This window comes from Hyaena hyaena, unplaced genomic scaffold (genome assembly GCF_003009895.1).
Source record: "Hyaena hyaena isolate Hyena2069 unplaced genomic scaffold, ASM300989v1 scaffold_252, whole genome shotgun sequence".
NCBI lineage: Eukaryota > Metazoa > Chordata > Mammalia > Carnivora > Hyaenidae > Hyaena > Hyaena hyaena.
The window spans coordinates 2,249,964-2,268,012 of record NW_024080884.1 but is presented as its reverse complement, the minus strand read 5'-3'; the positions used below and the strand labels follow the sequence as shown (position 1 = coordinate 2,268,012).

General features: G+C 39.5%; 1 protein-coding gene across 1 annotated transcript; it reads right to left on the bottom strand.

The window, feature by feature from the left end:
* Positions 1-8,835: 8,835 nt before the first annotated feature.
* On the bottom strand, positions 8,836-17,726 carry MS4A3 (membrane spanning 4-domains A3). The gene is made up of 6 exons (XM_039245115.1): positions 17,571-17,726; positions 16,790-16,924; positions 14,077-14,133; positions 11,390-11,548; positions 9,801-9,902; positions 8,836-9,192 (listed from the first exon to the last, which is right to left on the bottom strand). Exons 1-6 carry the CDS (start codon positions 17,724-17,726, stop codon positions 9,163-9,165), a joined length of 639 nt encoding a protein of 212 aa, XP_039101046.1. The 3' UTR covers positions 8,836-9,162.
* Positions 17,727-18,049: the final 323 nt, after the last annotated feature.

Here is an 18,049-nt window from a genome sequence, read left to right as displayed (position 1 = left end):
ATAAGTTTCCCAGATGATTAAGCAGTAGGTTTGTTTGTGGTTTTGTTATATCGAAGAGCAAAACTGAGGGACTGAACAGGAACTAGAAAGGAATAAGGAAATTTGAGACTCTCAGAGTCTGCCTGCAGCCTGGACCATTTACAGAACCGAAAAAACAAAAACAGCTGAGTGGAGACTAAGAAGGTGAGAGAGAACCACAGAAGAGAAAGAGATGTTCATCTCGGCTAGAACTTTCTCTACTTGGCTATTTCTGTGCCAGGAGTTTTCCAAAGATATCCTTAAGAAGCCTGTCTTCCCTGTTTATTTTTTAAAAATTTTTAATGTTTATCTTATTTTTGAGAGGGGGTGGGGCAGAGAGAGAAGCACGGAGCCTGACACAGGGCTTTTGAACTTGAGTTGCAAGATGATGACCTAAGCCAAAGCCAGACGCTTAACCCACTGAGCCACCCCAGTACCCCCGTCTTCCCTGTTTAAGGCATACTTGGCTTCACACACAATCGAAGGCTGAAACATTGCTTGCAAGTGTATCTCAGCCTCTGGGTCTCTGAATTGGTCTCTGACTTCAATGTTTATTGCCTTTCTCTCTCTTCCTGACTTCTGGACACTATTTGTCTGACTCTCTGCAGCAGACAGGCTCCGAGACTGGACAGGAAGAACGCTGTGGGCCTCTCCTGATAGAGTGTGGGAGCTAAGTGTTCACACAAAAGACTCTACGAGCTGCTAAATGTTAGACTGACTCTCTGCTGCTCTGATTTTTTTGATGGCAAGGATGCAGCCATGGAGCACCAAGGGGCATGGACTTGATAACAAATCTTATAGACCAATCGAAGCAGAAGTGGACCAAGCAGTATATCTAAATTCAGGTCCCAGCTTAACGAAGATGTTCATTTTACTAACGTAACTAGCTAGAAAAATGAATACATGGCAAAATGAACACACAGGTTGAGAGTCACAGATCCGGGATTCTTTTATTTGAGTTTAACTATAGACATAACCCTGTGTGGCTCTTCCTTAAACTATAAGATACTACAAATTGCACCTCTAGGCAGTCACCTCAATGTGTCTCTGTGATGTGATAAAATTCCCACCCATTCTCCAGGAAACTAAGGTATGTGTCTGAAGAGAGGACATTACATGATATATACACATATCTTTCATGACAGAAATTTATTAATCCACATGCTATCTTCCCATTGGGCCTCTGGAAACTTGTGGACCAGACCAGTGTGTTATTGGAATTAAGAAATAACATTCCTTACGTGTACCCCAATATTTATAGCAGCACTTTCAACAATTGCCAAATTATGAAAAAGCCTGGATGACCATCAACTGATGAATGGATAAAGAAGATGTGGTTTATATATTCAATGGAATACTACTTGGCAATGAGAAAGAATGAAATCATGCCATTTGCAGCAACGTGGATGGAACTGGAAGGTATTATGCTGAGTGAAATAAATCAGAGGACAGATATATGTTTTCACTCATACGTGGATCTTAAATTGAAGAGAAGACCATGGGGGCAGGGAAGGGGAAAACAATAGATACAGAGAGGGAGGGAGGCAAATCAAAAGAGACTATTAAATACAGAGAACAAACAAAGGGTGGGTGGGGAGGTGGGGGGGAGGGGAAAATGGGTGATGGGCCTTGAGGAGGGCACTTGTTGGGATGAGCACGGGGTGTTGTATGGAGTTGTATGGAGGCCAATTTTACAATAAATTATATTCATAAAATAAAATAAAAAATAAAATTTAAAAACTGCGTTGTAAATGTGGAAAGAAAGAAAGAAAAAGAAAGAAAGAAAGAAAGAAAGAAAGAAAGAAAGAAAGAAAGAAAGTAAGTAAGCACTCCTTTACTTACATATTTATCCAAAAAGGTCATCAGGCTCTGGGTCAGTCACTGCTCTGTCACTGCACTTATCGAGCTGGCCCCGCCCACCCTCACAAACTGGCAGAGTAGGACACAGATAAATGAGACCATGTTACCAATATATCAGATGCCGCTGGAAACACAGGAGGATGTAACAATTGGACCTGAGCAGGGCTATGCAGAGTTCAAGGAAGAGATTCCCTGAGCAAGTATCATTTGAGTCAGGATTTAAATCTGTTCCCGTCTCTCTCAAGGAAATGGGACCACATCTGCTGGCAGATCGCCTGAAGAAATTGCCTGTGGATGGTGTTTCCTGGGAGACCAGAATAGTGCATGATGCATGCAGCAAATCATTAGAGATGAGGCTTGAGATTTAGATGGGAAACAGATGGAGGATGGTCTTTGGTGTTTGGACAGGATACTCTTTTGTGAGAAGGTTCAATAGCAAAATGCAAATCGAAAATGGACACATATCTTTGGGCCTCCAAACAGTATCACATGCGGGTTTCACCAGCCCCTCCTTCCCATCGCTCTTGAGATGCCTACCCTCTCCGGTACCCACATGTGGGTCCTTTCCATATGCGCTGCTGTCTTTCCCAATCATGAATGCTGAAACATAGGCCAACGTGACTTTTCTGTTTCGGTGGAGGCAAAATTGTCAAGATGAGTTTTAATCATGCCTCTGCTGCCTGAAAGGAAGAGATAATAGTTATGGTTTCCTGCAGGCCATGTAGTTCCTCCTGCAGTTAGTGTATTTGCAGGTATTCTCCATCCATGCAACATCTTTCCACTAGCGAAGCTTCCTCTCCGGGTACACACTGGATTTGTCTTTCCAAACTCGGAAGAAATTTGCTTTCAGATCCCATCTGAACAACTGTTTTCTCAAACTGAATGCTCAGTTTCCTTGAAATAAATAGGCACCAATCTGCATCTGCGTGTTACAAATGGAAAGTCGCTATCGCTTAGGGGGTATTTTCTGATACTCCCAAAGGAATCATCACAGCCTCACGCTCTCCATCTCTCCCCACCCACCCTCTGGTTTCTACAACCCACAGTATGGGTTCAATAAATACAGGAGAGGAGTCTCTGGGTGGTTCAATCGGTTAAGCTTCCAGCTTCAGCTCAGGTCATGATCTCTCATGGTTTGTGGGTTCGAGCCCCACTTCGGGCTCTGTGCTGACAGCTCAGATCCTGGAGCCTGCTTCGGATTCTGTGTCTCCCTCTCTCTCTGCCCGCTCACACTCTCTCTCTTAAAAATAAATTAACATTAAAAAAATTTTTTTAAACAAATAAATACAAGTAAGAGGCCCAGAGAGGCCAAAACTGACACCAAGTTCCAGGATTCCTTGGGAAACTGGGCTACAAAAAGAAAGGAAATAAGAAAATACTGTTCACAAAACAGGCCAGATGGTTCTTAAAAAAGAAAACCTTTGTCTCTGTACTTACATGACTTCAGAAGCTGAAAGAGAAAGATTTACACGGATTGCCCAGGTGTTTAAAATCCCCTTGAACCCTTCCTTGAAATTAGAGCTTATCCACGGATGCAGCCTCCGGGCCACTTACCTGCCCAGGTCCCGCACCCCTTCTAGCTCCCCAAATGGCACTTTCATGGGGAAAATTATAACCGTGTAATATATTGATTCTGTTGTGACCAAAAACATCTGCTTAGTGGGGAGAGTAAGAGACACCTAGAATCCTGGGCAAAGGGGCAGACACTGACTCCTAGTCCTTGTGTGAGCTTCTTAGCTTTTCTGAACCCTCTACCTTTCCCCCTGCCCTCCTAAAATAACTATACTGGAATATTTGATCAAGCTTATTTTCTACTGTTTTCAGTATTGTTCCAAAACTTTTCATAAATTGAAAAATTATGAAAAATAAGCCATTAGCGGCTTATTTTTGAAAATATCATTTTTAATATTTATTTATTTTGAGGACAGGAGGAGCAGAGAGAGAGGGAGAGAGAGAGAGAATCCCAAAGTAGGTTCCATCTGTCATCGCAGAGCCCCACATGGGGTTTAATCTCACGAACCAGGAGATCATGACCTGAACTGAAATCAAGAGTCGGATGCTTAACTGATGGAGCCAGCCAAGTGCCCGGAAAACCTAACACTATCTCCCAGTATCTTCCAAGTGTTGTATAAATTGCCCGTCAATCCTCTTTTTCTCATGCTAACCCTGGAGAATAAGGGAGTGCAGGTTATTTCCTGGATCACCTGTCTGCCCCGTTCCAGTCTGGACTGGTGGCCTCTAAGCTTGTCATACTGAGGTCATCCGAGTACTTCCCACTGCCCTGACTTATACTGGATTCCCTCGTTCCTAGATCCCGTGTTTTCCCCTTGCTTAGTGTACTATTGCAGGTTGGTAGTGTTAACCTTAAAAACAACAAACAAACAAACAAAACCAGCCTGTTATTTTACCAGCAAAATGAGTTAGTTGAGGAATAACAAAGGAATTTGTAATTTGAGACAAGCAAAGTATGGCAAACTGCAAGTTAGTCCAAAAAGACAAGAGAAGCCCAGGTTTTAATAGGTTTCAGAAGGAAACTAGGGAGGGTTATTTTGAACAAGAGTTCATTGGCGAAGAACAAAGATTTGAGGGTATGGAGGCTTTTCACTGGCTGCAGGTGGTGGTGAGTGTGTTCTCGCAGCGGCAGGGAGAGTTCTTCATTCTTTTCCTTAAGAGCAGAAGATAAATTTTTTTATGTTTATTTATTTTTGAGAGTAAGACAGACTGTGAGCAGCAGAGGGGCAGAGAGAGAGGGAGACACAGAATCCGAAGCAGGCTCCAGGCTCTGAGCTGTCAGCACAGAGCCCGACGCAGGGATCGAACTCACAAGCCACGAGATCATGACCTGAGCCGAAGTCGGATGCTTAACCGACTGAGCCACCCAGGCGCCACAGAAGATAAAATTTTTATGTGAAATATCCTCTCTTGTTAAAATAATTCTTATGTTCCTTCCTCCTGCTGGTTAAGCAGGCTGGGGAGAGTGGCATGTGTGCAAGAGCACCCCCTGCTAGACTCCCCGACTCCATTTTCAATTTACTTACGGTCAGAGTGGAACACACTCTCCAATTACATGCTGAGAAAGGGAATCTGAGAGATGGAGGATTCCAGTTAATCTCTAATCAGGATTAAATTGTGACAATTTGTCTAACCCTTTATTGGGTTGTGGCTTTATTTTAAACATTTGGCTTCACGAATTATTGTTCAATGAAAATAGGGACAAAATGATTCTACAGCTTATAATTTTATCTCTGAAGGTTTTTTAAAATTTATTTATTTTGAGAGTGAGCCAGTGGGGGAGGGGCAGAGAGAGAGGGAAAGAGAGACTAAGAATATACATTGATCTTTAAAATAGAAAGAAAACTGCCCTCACTCGTAGATACAAATATATTGAAAAATGAGCAAGATCTTGAAAGGAAAAATCATATAATTAAGGAGAATAACTGAAAACTATAAGACGTTAATGAAATTGAGGAAGACAAAATGAATAGAAATATATTCCTTGAAAGATTGAAAGAATTATACTGTCAAATGTCTGTACTACCCAACAATAATTATACTGTGCAACTAAAACAATGTTCAACAAAAAGTTCCTAAAATAGAAAGCTCCAGATAGATGCCTGCATATATGTATGTTTCAATCATCTCAGTCCATACTGAGATGTTCAATGAAAAGTTCTAGAATGATTATTAGCTTTCTAAAAGGAAGATGATGATGATGATATCATTCTCTATAGAAAAAGTAAATACAGATGTATTAAAGCTCATAAAATAAAAAGAAAATCCTTAAAATGCCAATATGAAAAGGGGCCAACTGGGTGGTTCCATCAGTTAAGCATCCGTCGCAGGTCATGATCTCATAGTTTATTGGTTCAAGCCCCATGTTGGGCTCTGTGCTGACAGCTCAGAGCCTGGAGTCTGCTTCAAATTCTGTGTCTCCCTCTCTCTCTGCCCCTCCCCTGCTTGCACTCTGTCTCTCAGTCTCTCAAATATGAATAAACATTAAAAAAAAATTGGGGGGGACACGCCTGGGTGGCTCAGTCGGTTAAGTGTCTGACTTCAGCTCAGGTCATGATCTCACTGTCCATGGATTCAATCCCCACATTGGGCTCTGTGCTGACAGTTCAGAGCCTGGAGCCTGTTTCAGATTCTGTGTCTCCCTCTCTCTCTCTGCGCCTCCCCAGCTCGTGCTCTATCTCTCTATGTCTCAAAAATAAACATTAAAAAATTTTTTAAAATGTTTTAAGTACCAATATGAAAAGGTATAATAATGTCTCCATGGACTTGAGGTAAGGAAGGGTTTCTTGCACAAAACACAAAATGCATAAGTCATTATCAAACGTGAGTAAATAAAATTACAACATCAACGTGGGGTGGAAGTGTAACAAAAGCTAAGAAAAACAGCAAAATAAAACAAAACAAAATCAGAATGGGAGAAGCTATTTGCAACAAATGTCGTTTAATAATACAAACAAAATGTATGTGTTTATGAGACTTCCAATTCCAGAAATAGCTTAAATTTCACCAGTGGTTATGTTAGAGTTCAATTTCTATTTTCTGAAATTCTCCTCCATTGTCTTCAGCTTAATACTGAGGTCAGTCTTTGCCATGGCCGTTAATACCTCTAGTTCCAGCTGTATCTTAATTCTCAGATCTGTTCCTCATATTTTACATTTGTCAAGAAAGCCTCCAACTTAATGAAGATAGTTTCACAGTCACGAATGGAAGTGCTCTGATGGATCTGGATCTATCATGGTGGAGCCCAGGGTGAGGTTAGCGCCCTCTCCCCCAGATCTCAAGGATGCCATCAATTTGCAGATAGCGAAGGGGTGCTGGATGGGCAATCACAATATCCACTACAGGATGTCAATGTGTTTTGATCAAAATTTGTTAGCTGTTATCTTTAGAAAAATACAAAGAAATGATTTATTTGTTTATAACATGTTAGATGAGAAAAATAGAATTAAATGATGAAAATGTTGATATGTTACTACAAATACCCTTCCTTCTACTGAAGTTATTTGCTTTGTGTACTGTATCAAATTCCTAACCAACCTCTACTCCACTAATTCCTTCCAAAGGAGATTTCTAAATGTCAAATTAACGCATGGTTTGTCCATATCTATCCAGTGATGTGCTGGTAGATATTCAAAAGCTGGTTTTCCCAAGTTGGAGGGTGAGGGTGGGAATGTGACTTGTGGCTTCTACCAATCTCTGAGGTGTAAATATTACCACCATAACCAATTTCCAGCTACCAAAAACAGGTTAACTTGTGGTCCCTGCAAATTTAAAATCAGCTCTCACAAGTCAATACAAGTCAGCTCAACGTCACTGCAGAAATTTTCTATTGCTTCTGAAGACTCACTGAGTTGGTCTTAGGGTCTCTGTGATACGTGTACTTTTTCTCTCTCCAAAGCTTTATTTTGCCATCTGTCCTTCACACATCAAAGTTAGATACACTAAACTCTCTGTTAGTTCCCTGAATATCCCCAATTCTCTCCAGCTTAAAGATTTTTGCATGAATCCCCCTTCATTGTGCAAATTCTAGTAACCTTTCAGACCTCAGTTTAGAAGAAAAGTCTTCTTAAAAAAATGATATCCCCTCTAACCCAGGTTAGAACTTCGTATGTCTTCCCAAGATTCCTATATTTTTCCTATCATAGCCCTTATTACTGCATAATTATACATTTCTGTGGGTATATATCTCCAACTATGAGCAACTTGAGAGCAGAGACTATGCATCATTTTCTATTTTATGTCAAACTTTTCATACAGCACAAGCACATAGTAGAGACTCCCTAAATATTGCTGAATTGATTAAAAAACAGATAAAAATATATATACTACATGGGGACTATATGCTATATATATATATATATATATATATATATATAGTATATAATATATATAGATAACAGATAAAAAAATATATATGGTCCAGGGGTCAATATTATATATATAATGAGTGTGTGTGTGTGTGTGTGTGTGTGTGTGTGTGTGTGTGTTCTGAAGAAAAGAGGCAACAATTAGTAAAGACGAGTGTGACAGAATTTTTACCCATATGGTAAATAAGGAGCTAAGAGTTGCCTATGGGTATGAACTTATGGACATTAGGAATGACTCAGTTTAGTGTCAAGAGGGGGGAATTAATTTCTAAATCTGAAACATAAGCACTTCAGCAGAAGATAAATCAGGGACCAGATATATCAGAAGGAACCTTAACATCAAATGCCACCTTGAAAAGATAGCCATTGATGGCATGGCAGGGGGTGGGGGCAGATAGGAGGAGCCATAATGGAAGTGAGGATTTCTGCCATCTTCCCTGCACATCTGACCACCACTCCACCTCAGCCTTAGCAGCAGCAGCAGCAGCAGCAGCAGCAGCAGCAGCAGCAAGGAAACCAGTGTTATTTAGTACTTGCAGTTCTGCTTCACCACTTATACGGGCTGAACCCTTATTCCAATCGATGAGATAGTTGATATTATTACACCTATTTTATGGATGAGAAAAAACAGGTCAGGGGGATGAAGTAACTTGCTCAAATTCACACAGGTAGTAAGTGACAGTATCAAAATTTAAACCCAGATCTGTAAGAATCTAAAGCCCTTCTCCCTTCTCCATTTTACAGTTTCTCACCACCCTTTGAAGAACAAATGTTGATATTGCTCTCAAAGTTCCCAGTCTACACCATCATTTATGTAGCAGGACTTGTGGGAATCTCAGAAGCTGACCAAAATTAAACCTCTGAGACCTGACCCTCCCCCCTCAAATGTAAGAAAAAATTACCGTAACGATGACAATGATGATTTTTTATTTGAGCTTTTACAATGCTGACATCAGCTAAAGGCAAGAAGCATTTTTCTGCAATGAAAAAAATATCTGACTCGTTTCCCTTCTCAATGGGTGGTTGGGAGTTGGATTTAGAGAGAATTCATTAAACAGGAATTATTCTACCTTCCTCCTTTAAACCTTGTAAGGCAATGGAGCAGGTGGGTAAGAACAAAGAACACCGATTCTGGGAACAACTTAGGAGTAGTGACCACGGAAGTTACAAAAACAAGAAGGTCTAAAGAAGGGTGTTTTTCCTTCCATGTCCAGACTTACTAATGGGGTTTATAATTAGAACAGAAAAAAAATTGAGTCAGATATTCAAGTTTCTCATGATTGGTGCCATTAAAGAGCATAAATAGGCTCCTGTCTTCCTGATTCTTGGTGAAGCTCAACTCACTGGAGAGCTGAGGTTGAATCTCCGTGCTCCCAGATTTAGTTTCATCAGGAGGCATTTCTGCTTACACAGAATTAGAAGGTGAAGAAATCGCCTGGAAAATAAAATATCAGTCTCCAAGAATAGGGTCATCATCTCCCTCTCCTTCCATCCCTTCCTTAATTATCATGATCATCGCCAATAATACGTGTTTGCTGATTACTACTATGCTGAAGTTTTATATACATAGTCCTCACAATAAATCTCAGAAGGCAATGAAAATGTTTTCATCTTATTGTTAAGTTATGTAAAATTCATGATTTTTCCTGGTTATACAGCTATAAACTGACAGGTTACAAGGAAAGAATTGAACTTAATTATATCTGTATAAAAAATATTAATATACTTATTATATTTATTATATTGTAGTAACTATTATTATTGATATTGTCATTTATTATTATACTACTTATATGACTATAAAATCTTACTATGATGTTATAAATGTATTGAACATTATGTTAAATACATTGTTTCCTCTTATATTTTTGCATCAGAAACCTTTTCCAGCCTTCATTCCATCCCTCACTTTCATATCATCTCTAACTCCAGGAACCCCACAAATCATTACTACATAAAAGTATATCTTGTTAATTCTGGAAATCAGAGTGAACCTTAAGCCCTACAAACCATGTGAATTATTCATCATGGAAACAAACCCACCTCTCTCCGATTACGTGAGTTTTCTGAGCACCACAAGGCTATGACGGAGAGGCTTATGAACAATCCCAGCAAGGTAAGGATAAGCATTAGAGACATCAGGCCCTAGGGGATATGATGCCTCATATGAAACATAGTACAAACGTTCAGAGGGAAAAAAAATGTCATCAAGAACCCAAATACAACATCTCCCTCCCTTAAAACAGAACAAAGTGAGTCATAGATTAGGTTTAAGACACAGGCACACACGAACCCTCTCTAAGAACCCTCTTTAAAGAGAACCCTCTTTAAGAGACTAGGTCAACCTAAAAACATGGAAACGGGTGCCTGGGTGGCTCATTGGATAAGCGTCTGACTCTTGATTTCGGCTCAGGGCGTAATCTCACGGTTCGTGGAATCGAGCTGCATGTTGGGCTCCCTGTTGACAGCACTGACCTGGTTGGGATTCTCTCTCTCCCTCTCTCTCTGCCTCTCCCCTGTGTGCCTTCTCTCTCTCTCTCCCAAAATAAGTAAATAAACTTTAAAAATAAGTAGATCGATCGATCGATCGATCGATCGATCGATGGAAAAGAATTTCCCTGGAGAGAGGGACACACTGCATTTTTTATCAACCTATGTGAAGTAGTCATGGGTGAAGAAGATGTAGAGGCAAAATTCTGCTTTCTTCCTAACATCTAGGGATATGAATCATAGCCAACTAGGGAGAGGAGTAGGTAGTTCAGGAAAATGGACCACCATTTCATTAATGATACTTTATTAGAAGGTTTATGCCTTTATGCCATTCCTAGAAACTAAACACCAAACTGAAATATTAAACACAAAATTATTAGACTAGCAATCCTGCTATTATCACTGAGGAACCTTGAAGAAGCAAATACAAAATTGCTCCAGAAGGAAAATACTACAAATCCCAGATAGGGAGGAAAGTCCCATAGAAATATAAACTTAGATAATTAACAATACATTTTAGAAAAAAAATGAGGCACAAACTTCTATGCCAGCAAACAGGAGGGCTGGGAGCCAGGCAGTAAAAATAGGTCATAAAATAGGTCATCACAGAGAAAAAAGACAAATTTAAAGGAAAATCTTAATTCTAAATTGACCTCAGAAGAGGGAGAATATCTAACAAACAACAAAATCATCTGAAAAGGTCCTTAAGGAACTTCCCTTTAAAAATAATATACCCCAAAATTCAGAGTGCCAGTGTGGCCCAGCTGGTTAAGCCTCTGACTTTGGCTCAGGTCGTGATCTCATGGTTTGTGAGTTCAAGCCTCACATCAGACTCTGTGCTGACAGCTCAGGGCCTGGAGCCTGCTTTGGATTCTGTATTTCCCTCTCTTTCCCTCTCAGGGGCCCCTCCTGTACTCACACTCTGTATGTGTCTCTCTCTCTCAAAAATAAATAAACATTAAAAAAATTTTTTAAACAAGATGAGTAAATTGAAACACTATCTAATTTGCCTTCATTTTAGAGCTAATGAATGGCAAACCAGGATTCAAATCAAGGTAGCATGATACCTGATGTATTATTCTTCTGCACATTTCAGATCATTTGAAATATTTTATAATTAAACATAATTTTTGAAAACATACGTTTGATAAGATGCCCATGCAAATGCATAAGTCCCGTGACTGTGAAGACTGACATTCCTTGAGAGAATACTTATTAACTGCTAACTGGATTGCAAGAAAAACAAGCCCGACTAGAGCAATTGACACACTGGCAAAACTCATTCCAAAGTTGTTTTGCACCTAAAAAAGAACAGGAATTTTCTATTAATATAGGAAGCACATGCTTCCTTCCTTCGGTAGCAATTCATTTAAATAAATCTTGGTTTAAGGTTGTTTACACACCCAGCAACATCCTAGATACTGGGCACACATCAACGAACAAAGATCCCCATCCTCATAGGGCTTACATTCTAGCAGCAAAGACCAAGAAAACAAAGATATGAATAGGTAAATTACATAGTATTTTAAAAAGTGACTAAGTATTACAGGCTAATGGGGTGGAGCGAGGATGTCATGGAAATCTAGAGAGTGGAAGTGGCGATATTAAAAAGAAATGCCACCTGGGACGAGGCAGGCAGGAGCTGAGGGAGATACACAGAAGGAGGAGTGGAGAGTCCTTGTGGTTCTGGAAATAGCTCAAAGCCATGAGGCCAGAGTGCTGCAGGCCTGTTTGGAGGAAGCTAGAGGGCAAGGTGGTTGGCTGGAAGGGTGCAGCCAAAGTAAACAATACTAGGCACTGAAGAAAGAGAGTGAACGGAGAGCTGGCTCACACAGGGCCTTGTGGGGCTTAAAAAGAACTTTGGTTCTTACCCTGAGGAAAATACAGAGCCATTGGAGGATTTTGAGCAAAGGGGCAACACAGTTAGATGAATGGGAACACTGATGTGTAAACAGGACTAGTTTAGAGAGGGCCAGCAGTTGAAGAAGGAGCCCCATTAAGAAAGATGGTGGCAGACTGGATGAGAAATAGTCAATCTCAGATTTAGCTTGAATGTAGGGCCAACAGGATGTGTTAATACACTGGATTGTCCAAGAAAGAGAAATCAAGGATAATTCTCAGGGTTTTGGCCTCGGAATCTGGAAGGAGGGTGTTCCCAACAGCTGAGATGGAGAGGAAATGGAGGGAGAAGGTTTGAGGAAGACTAGGATAGAGTTTTGGAGATTTTAGAACTCTTAAGTGGAAGCAGTGAGATCTGTCAGCCTGCTGCCCAGAGGGAGATCTAGGCTGGAAGTATTTATCTCAGGGCTTTGGGTATACAATGTCACTTGAAGACATGAGCATGGATGAGGTCACCAAAAGAGTGAGTAGGGTAGGTGACAAGGATCTAAGTTCTGGGGCACCTCAATTTTCAAAGGTCAGAGAAGCAAAGGAAAGTAGATTGAGAAGGAGGCGCTGGAAAGACAGGAGGAAAACCAGTTAATCACAGTGATCTAGAGGCCAAGTGAAGAAATTATTGGAAGGAGGAGGGAGTGATCCGCTGTGTGCTAAATGCTGCCCACGAGTCAAGTTAGGTGAGGACTGAGAATTGATCTCTGCATTGCCAACAGAGAATACAGCAGTGATCTTAAGGAGAGCAGTTACGGAGATGTGATAGGGAAGAAAATAAAGCCTTACTGGAAAATAAAGCCCTTACTGGGTAGATGGAATTGGAGACAGAGAACAGATAATTCCTTTGAGGAGGTTAGCTACAGGAGGAAAAGCAAATTGTGCCCATAGCTATCAGGAGAAAATAAGGTCAAAGTTGTTTTGTTTTGTTTTGTTTTTTAATGCTTACAGCAATAACTGGATGCTGATAGGCTGGTTGAAAAGATCTAGCAAAAAGACATTTGGAGTGATGCACTCGGGTAGGGAAAAAAGGAATGGAATCTAGTATTCAAGTAGGGATACTGGCTTTGAAGAAAATCACAGAGAGTCACCTGTGGTAAGAAATTAGAATGAAAAACGACCTGGTACGGATCTGATCCACGAAGTGGATATTAGAGTGGGAGTCTGAATGTTCTTCTCTAAGGGCTTGGGTTTCTCAGACTAGGAAGCAAGGTCATCAACAGAGAATAAAGGTAAGAGAAAAGGGATTGGTGTTTGAGGTGGCCATCTATGGAGAAAGGCAGAGTGAATGCGCTAGGAAGGGCATGTAGCTGGCAGATAGATGATTTAGTGAGAACACATAACAGGGACTTATGAAGCATATAATGAATCACTAAAGGAATAGAGCTTTTGGCTTTCAGGTGTGCGATTAGTGGTGAGAAAGTGTACACTCAAAGTAACTAGAACTAGTCAAGTTTCACAACACATAAAAATCAAGACGTCTTTGGGGCGCCTGGGTGGCTTAGCCGGTTAAGCGTCCGACTTTCGCTTAGGTCATGATCTCGCGGTTCGTGGGTTCGAGCCCCGCGTCGGGCTCTGTGCTGACTGCGAGCTCAGGGTCTGGAGCCTGTTTCAGTCTGTGACTCCCTCTCTCTCTGACCCTCCCCTGCTCACGCTGTCTCTCTCTCTCTCCTAGAAATAAATAAAAACATTAAAAAAAATCAAGACGTCTTTTTCTGAGCTTCAGATTCATCAAATACTCAAAGTAATCGCCCCAGCAATCATTCACAATCTCTATGATTTTTTGATAATTTACCATGTGAATGTCTTAAGAGAATTTTCTTGTGCATTCCATAAGACTCGGTGTCTCAGTTGAATTCACCAACCTCTACTCTCTTGTTATGATTGGGTAACTTATTTCTAGTCCTACGATCATAGGAAAATAGGAAGAACTGCCACGTACCAACATTCTTGTGGATTTTTTCCCAGCTGCAACAGATAAGGATCCTGAAACAATAAACTGTTTGAACACAGGAAACGAAGCAGATAAGAGAATATTAAGTCTCAATCATTTTTATTTTGTCCTCCATTTTTATTTTGTCAGTTAGTAGATATCTAGCAATGGTTGCATAGAACTTCTTTTTAAAAATGACATTCTATCATAGAGAATTATACTTGATGTTGTTCATGATTTTGTATGAATAAAATTTTAAATTGGTTAAAATTTTGAGCAAATATATAATATTTTCATTTTGTTTTATGCCGATTTTTTAGGTATTATATGAGCATGCATACTTTAAAAACATAAGATAAAAACATACATTTAATATAATTATCTTTATGCTTATACTTATAGTAAATGTAAATAATATTTATTTATATACACATGCATATATAACATCATTTACATATTCTTACCCAAGCTTCAGATGAGGGTTTGATGTATTGGATAAGATGTTCTAAAAGGAACTTCAGGAAGTCTGTCTATATTGATATATCCACTAATTTTTAAACCATTATTTTGGTAAACTCTTATGTTCATGACTCTAATTTGATAAATTGAATTCTCTACAAGTTCACAGTTTTCTCAAAATTTCATTCTGTTTTATACCTCACAAATCTTACAATGATTTGCCAAGCTACTCCAATGGTTTCAGGGCAAAGTTGCCAAAATCATGGAGAGCAAACACTTCCTACAAACATTTCCTACAAGAAAATAATTCTTGAATTCTGCCTGAACAAAAAGGAACAGCCTTTGGATTCCACTTCAGATAACAAAGTGGTTCTCACAAGAAATTCCAAAGTCACTCAAACTTTATGGTCAAGAGCATATGCTGTGTCCTGACCCCATGTTTAGCTTGCGTTCATTCTGTAGCCTAGGCTCAGTTTTTGCCTTGTTTCTTTTTCTGTAAAATGGAGATGTGCATGTTCCCATGTTAATATTACTGACCTTATACCTGTATGGGGATAGAATGAAATAATACATGATAAGGTCTTCGAAATTGGCCCGGTACACATAAAGCACTTGTATTATTAACAATAGCTAAGGTTTTCATATATTTTTCCCATTTAATTTCACAATGACCCAAAAAGAAGATCCTCATATTATTTCTATTATCCTACTGAAGAAACTGAAGGGAAAGAACTTAGATATTTTTCTCAAAGGTCAATAAGTACGAGTAAGAGGAAGATTGGTTAACAGAAGGAACCACACAGTCAATAAATGACAGGGCCATGTATACTGATAGAAGGGGAGGGAGACAAGGGTATAGTTGCAGGTAAGGCCAGATATGAAGGGCTTTGCACCATGTAGTGGATCTTAGATTTTGTTCCATCAGTGATACAGAACCAGAGAAAAGCTTCCAGTGATGGGAATCTAATGGTCAGATTTGAATCTTAGTGCTGAGGATGCTTTAAAAGAAGGAGCTCTGGCTTCCTGACCACTTTTTTAAAAACAAACTCACCCCAACTTTCTGAGAAAAGAAAACTCTTTCCTGATTAAATAGCTGAAACACTTCATCATTCTCTTTTCTACAATATGGAAGTTTTCCATTCAGATAGTCAGGATTCATTATGCAGAGAAAATGCATACTTCAGGTATTCTAGAAAAATTCAGATTCCAACTCCTTCATCAAAATGACAGCATGAACACTCTAAAACTTTCAGAAATGTTAAATCCAAACTACATGTTTCAGACTGTATTCAGAAACTGAATGTAATCTTTTGTCAGAATATGAGATTGTTGCCAAACTATGGGCAATTTTGTTTTAAAGGAGATCTGAAGGTCAATGATTCTGAAAAACTAAAAGTATGAATAAATTATAAATAGCCCTAGATTTGCTATAAATTTATCTCTTCTTAATTTTCCAATTACATGTTCCATTTACTATTTTCAACTAAACCTTCCCATCTTGGATGGTAGTCTGAGACCAAACACTTAGAAATTCTCAAACGCCTAACACCAGAATAGACAAAATAATAATAATAATAATATTATCTCTTCTTAATTTTCCAATTACATGTTCCATTTACTATTTTCAACTAAACCTTCCCATCTTGGATGGTAGTCTGAGACCAAACACTTAGAAATTCTCAAACGCCTAACACCAGAATAGACAAAATAATAATAATAATAATAATAATAGTGGCTGAATAACAAATAGTTCCCACTAATCACTGTTAAGAAAGAAAACATCAGGTAGGTGATAATCAAGTAACAAATTAATTTATTCAAATAAACTTGAAAACCACCTAGAACCAAAAGCCTATTTTGTGGATTACATTTTGACTCAAACAGGGAAAATCAGTATCCTGATTTCTAGACTGTAATCAGCAGGCAAATCTCTTATCTCCCAAACTAGGACTCTCTTGACTGCACAAGACACTTCCCCCAATACTCATTTTTCATTTAATTTTGTTAGCATCCATAAATGTAATTCCTGGATTTAATGCATGAATACCTCAAGTTAATGTTTGAGACTTAATTTGTGCTCTGCAAATGTGATTTTTCTTACTCAGAAAAGCACTTTGTTTTTAAAACTTGTGTAAAGAATTACAAATCAAATCCACAGGATGCAATCTCCAAATAACCTAAAATCAACACTTTAACCATCAAACGCATTTCAAGTGGTGGTATCTAAGAAAAGGTTTATGGTCGGGGGAATATGAATACGCACAAATAAAGCACCCCATAGTGGGTAGCCTGTGTAGAAGGTGAAGAAAAAATGACGGAAGGAATGAAATATGCTTTGCAAGGAACCTAGAAAAACACCCAGAGCCAGAATCGTTGCTCCATTCAGGATCTGGATGGCCTATAAGAAGGAAAAGAGAAAAAGCACAATGGTCATATACTAGTGTCCACAGAAAAGAGACTATTTTAATTTTCTTCAGAGAGGAGATGTCAGTGCTGGAAACGATTACAATATCAAATTTAACGTAACGGGGCAAGGGCTTATCCTGGGAGGTTTTTGTCCCATACCATTCCCACTAATCCCAATGGCAGCCCTTCATCTCCACCTTTCCCCACCTCCTGTCCATTCTCACAAACTCCTTCCAGAAGGGGTAGAAGAGTAGAGGCGATGTGGCTGGTAACATAGATGGAGTCAAATATCTTCCGAGCACACCTTGGGGCCATAGTATGGTGAAGGCACTCAGACATTAAGCAGCAGTTCATCCAGCCTTTCCTCCACCCAATTTTTAGATCTAAAATGTGGAATGAGTTCATATGAACTCAGCCTCCTGATGTGGTGGTCAGACTGGAGTCCATTCTCCAATGTTGAGAGAACGTACCCTACTCCCCAGGTCTAAAATGGGCCTCAGTCTTTTCTTAAAGAAGCAGCATTATTGACTTAGTGATAAATAATTCATAAATCTCTCCTGACAAGAACAGACAAGGTTTTCTACATGACATTTATTTTCTTCCATCTTAAACCAATTTTTAAACTAAAGATGGCCTACCCCAAGGACTTGTAGCTTCTCCCTCTGGTGATTTTGTGATCCATCAAGGGGCCGGTAGACAGAGTTATTCACCACCTCCGGTTCCACCTGGCTCACTGAGGTACCACCTGCTGAGGCTGTCCCCAGTTCTGCATTATCATCTCCTGGGGAGGCCATCTGGGGTTATTGACGGCTGCCACAGAAAAGAAATCCAAAGGTTTGATGTTTTCCCTTTTCCCACTAGTTAATATTTTTTGAGTGCAACAGAAGGGTTCAATTCTGTCCAAACATCAAAATGACTGTCCATAAAATGGAGCAACAATTGACATTGTTGAATTTCATTTTGTCTTGGAGTAGGAGACATCTGCAAACCACTGTAGTAAGTCTGAGTGCCTCGCCTAACTTTGAAACAGTGAAGTGTGGTTCCTTTCTTATTTTTATATATATGTATACATTCCATAGCCCCTCTCTCTCTTCACATCAATCCTGGACCACCATAC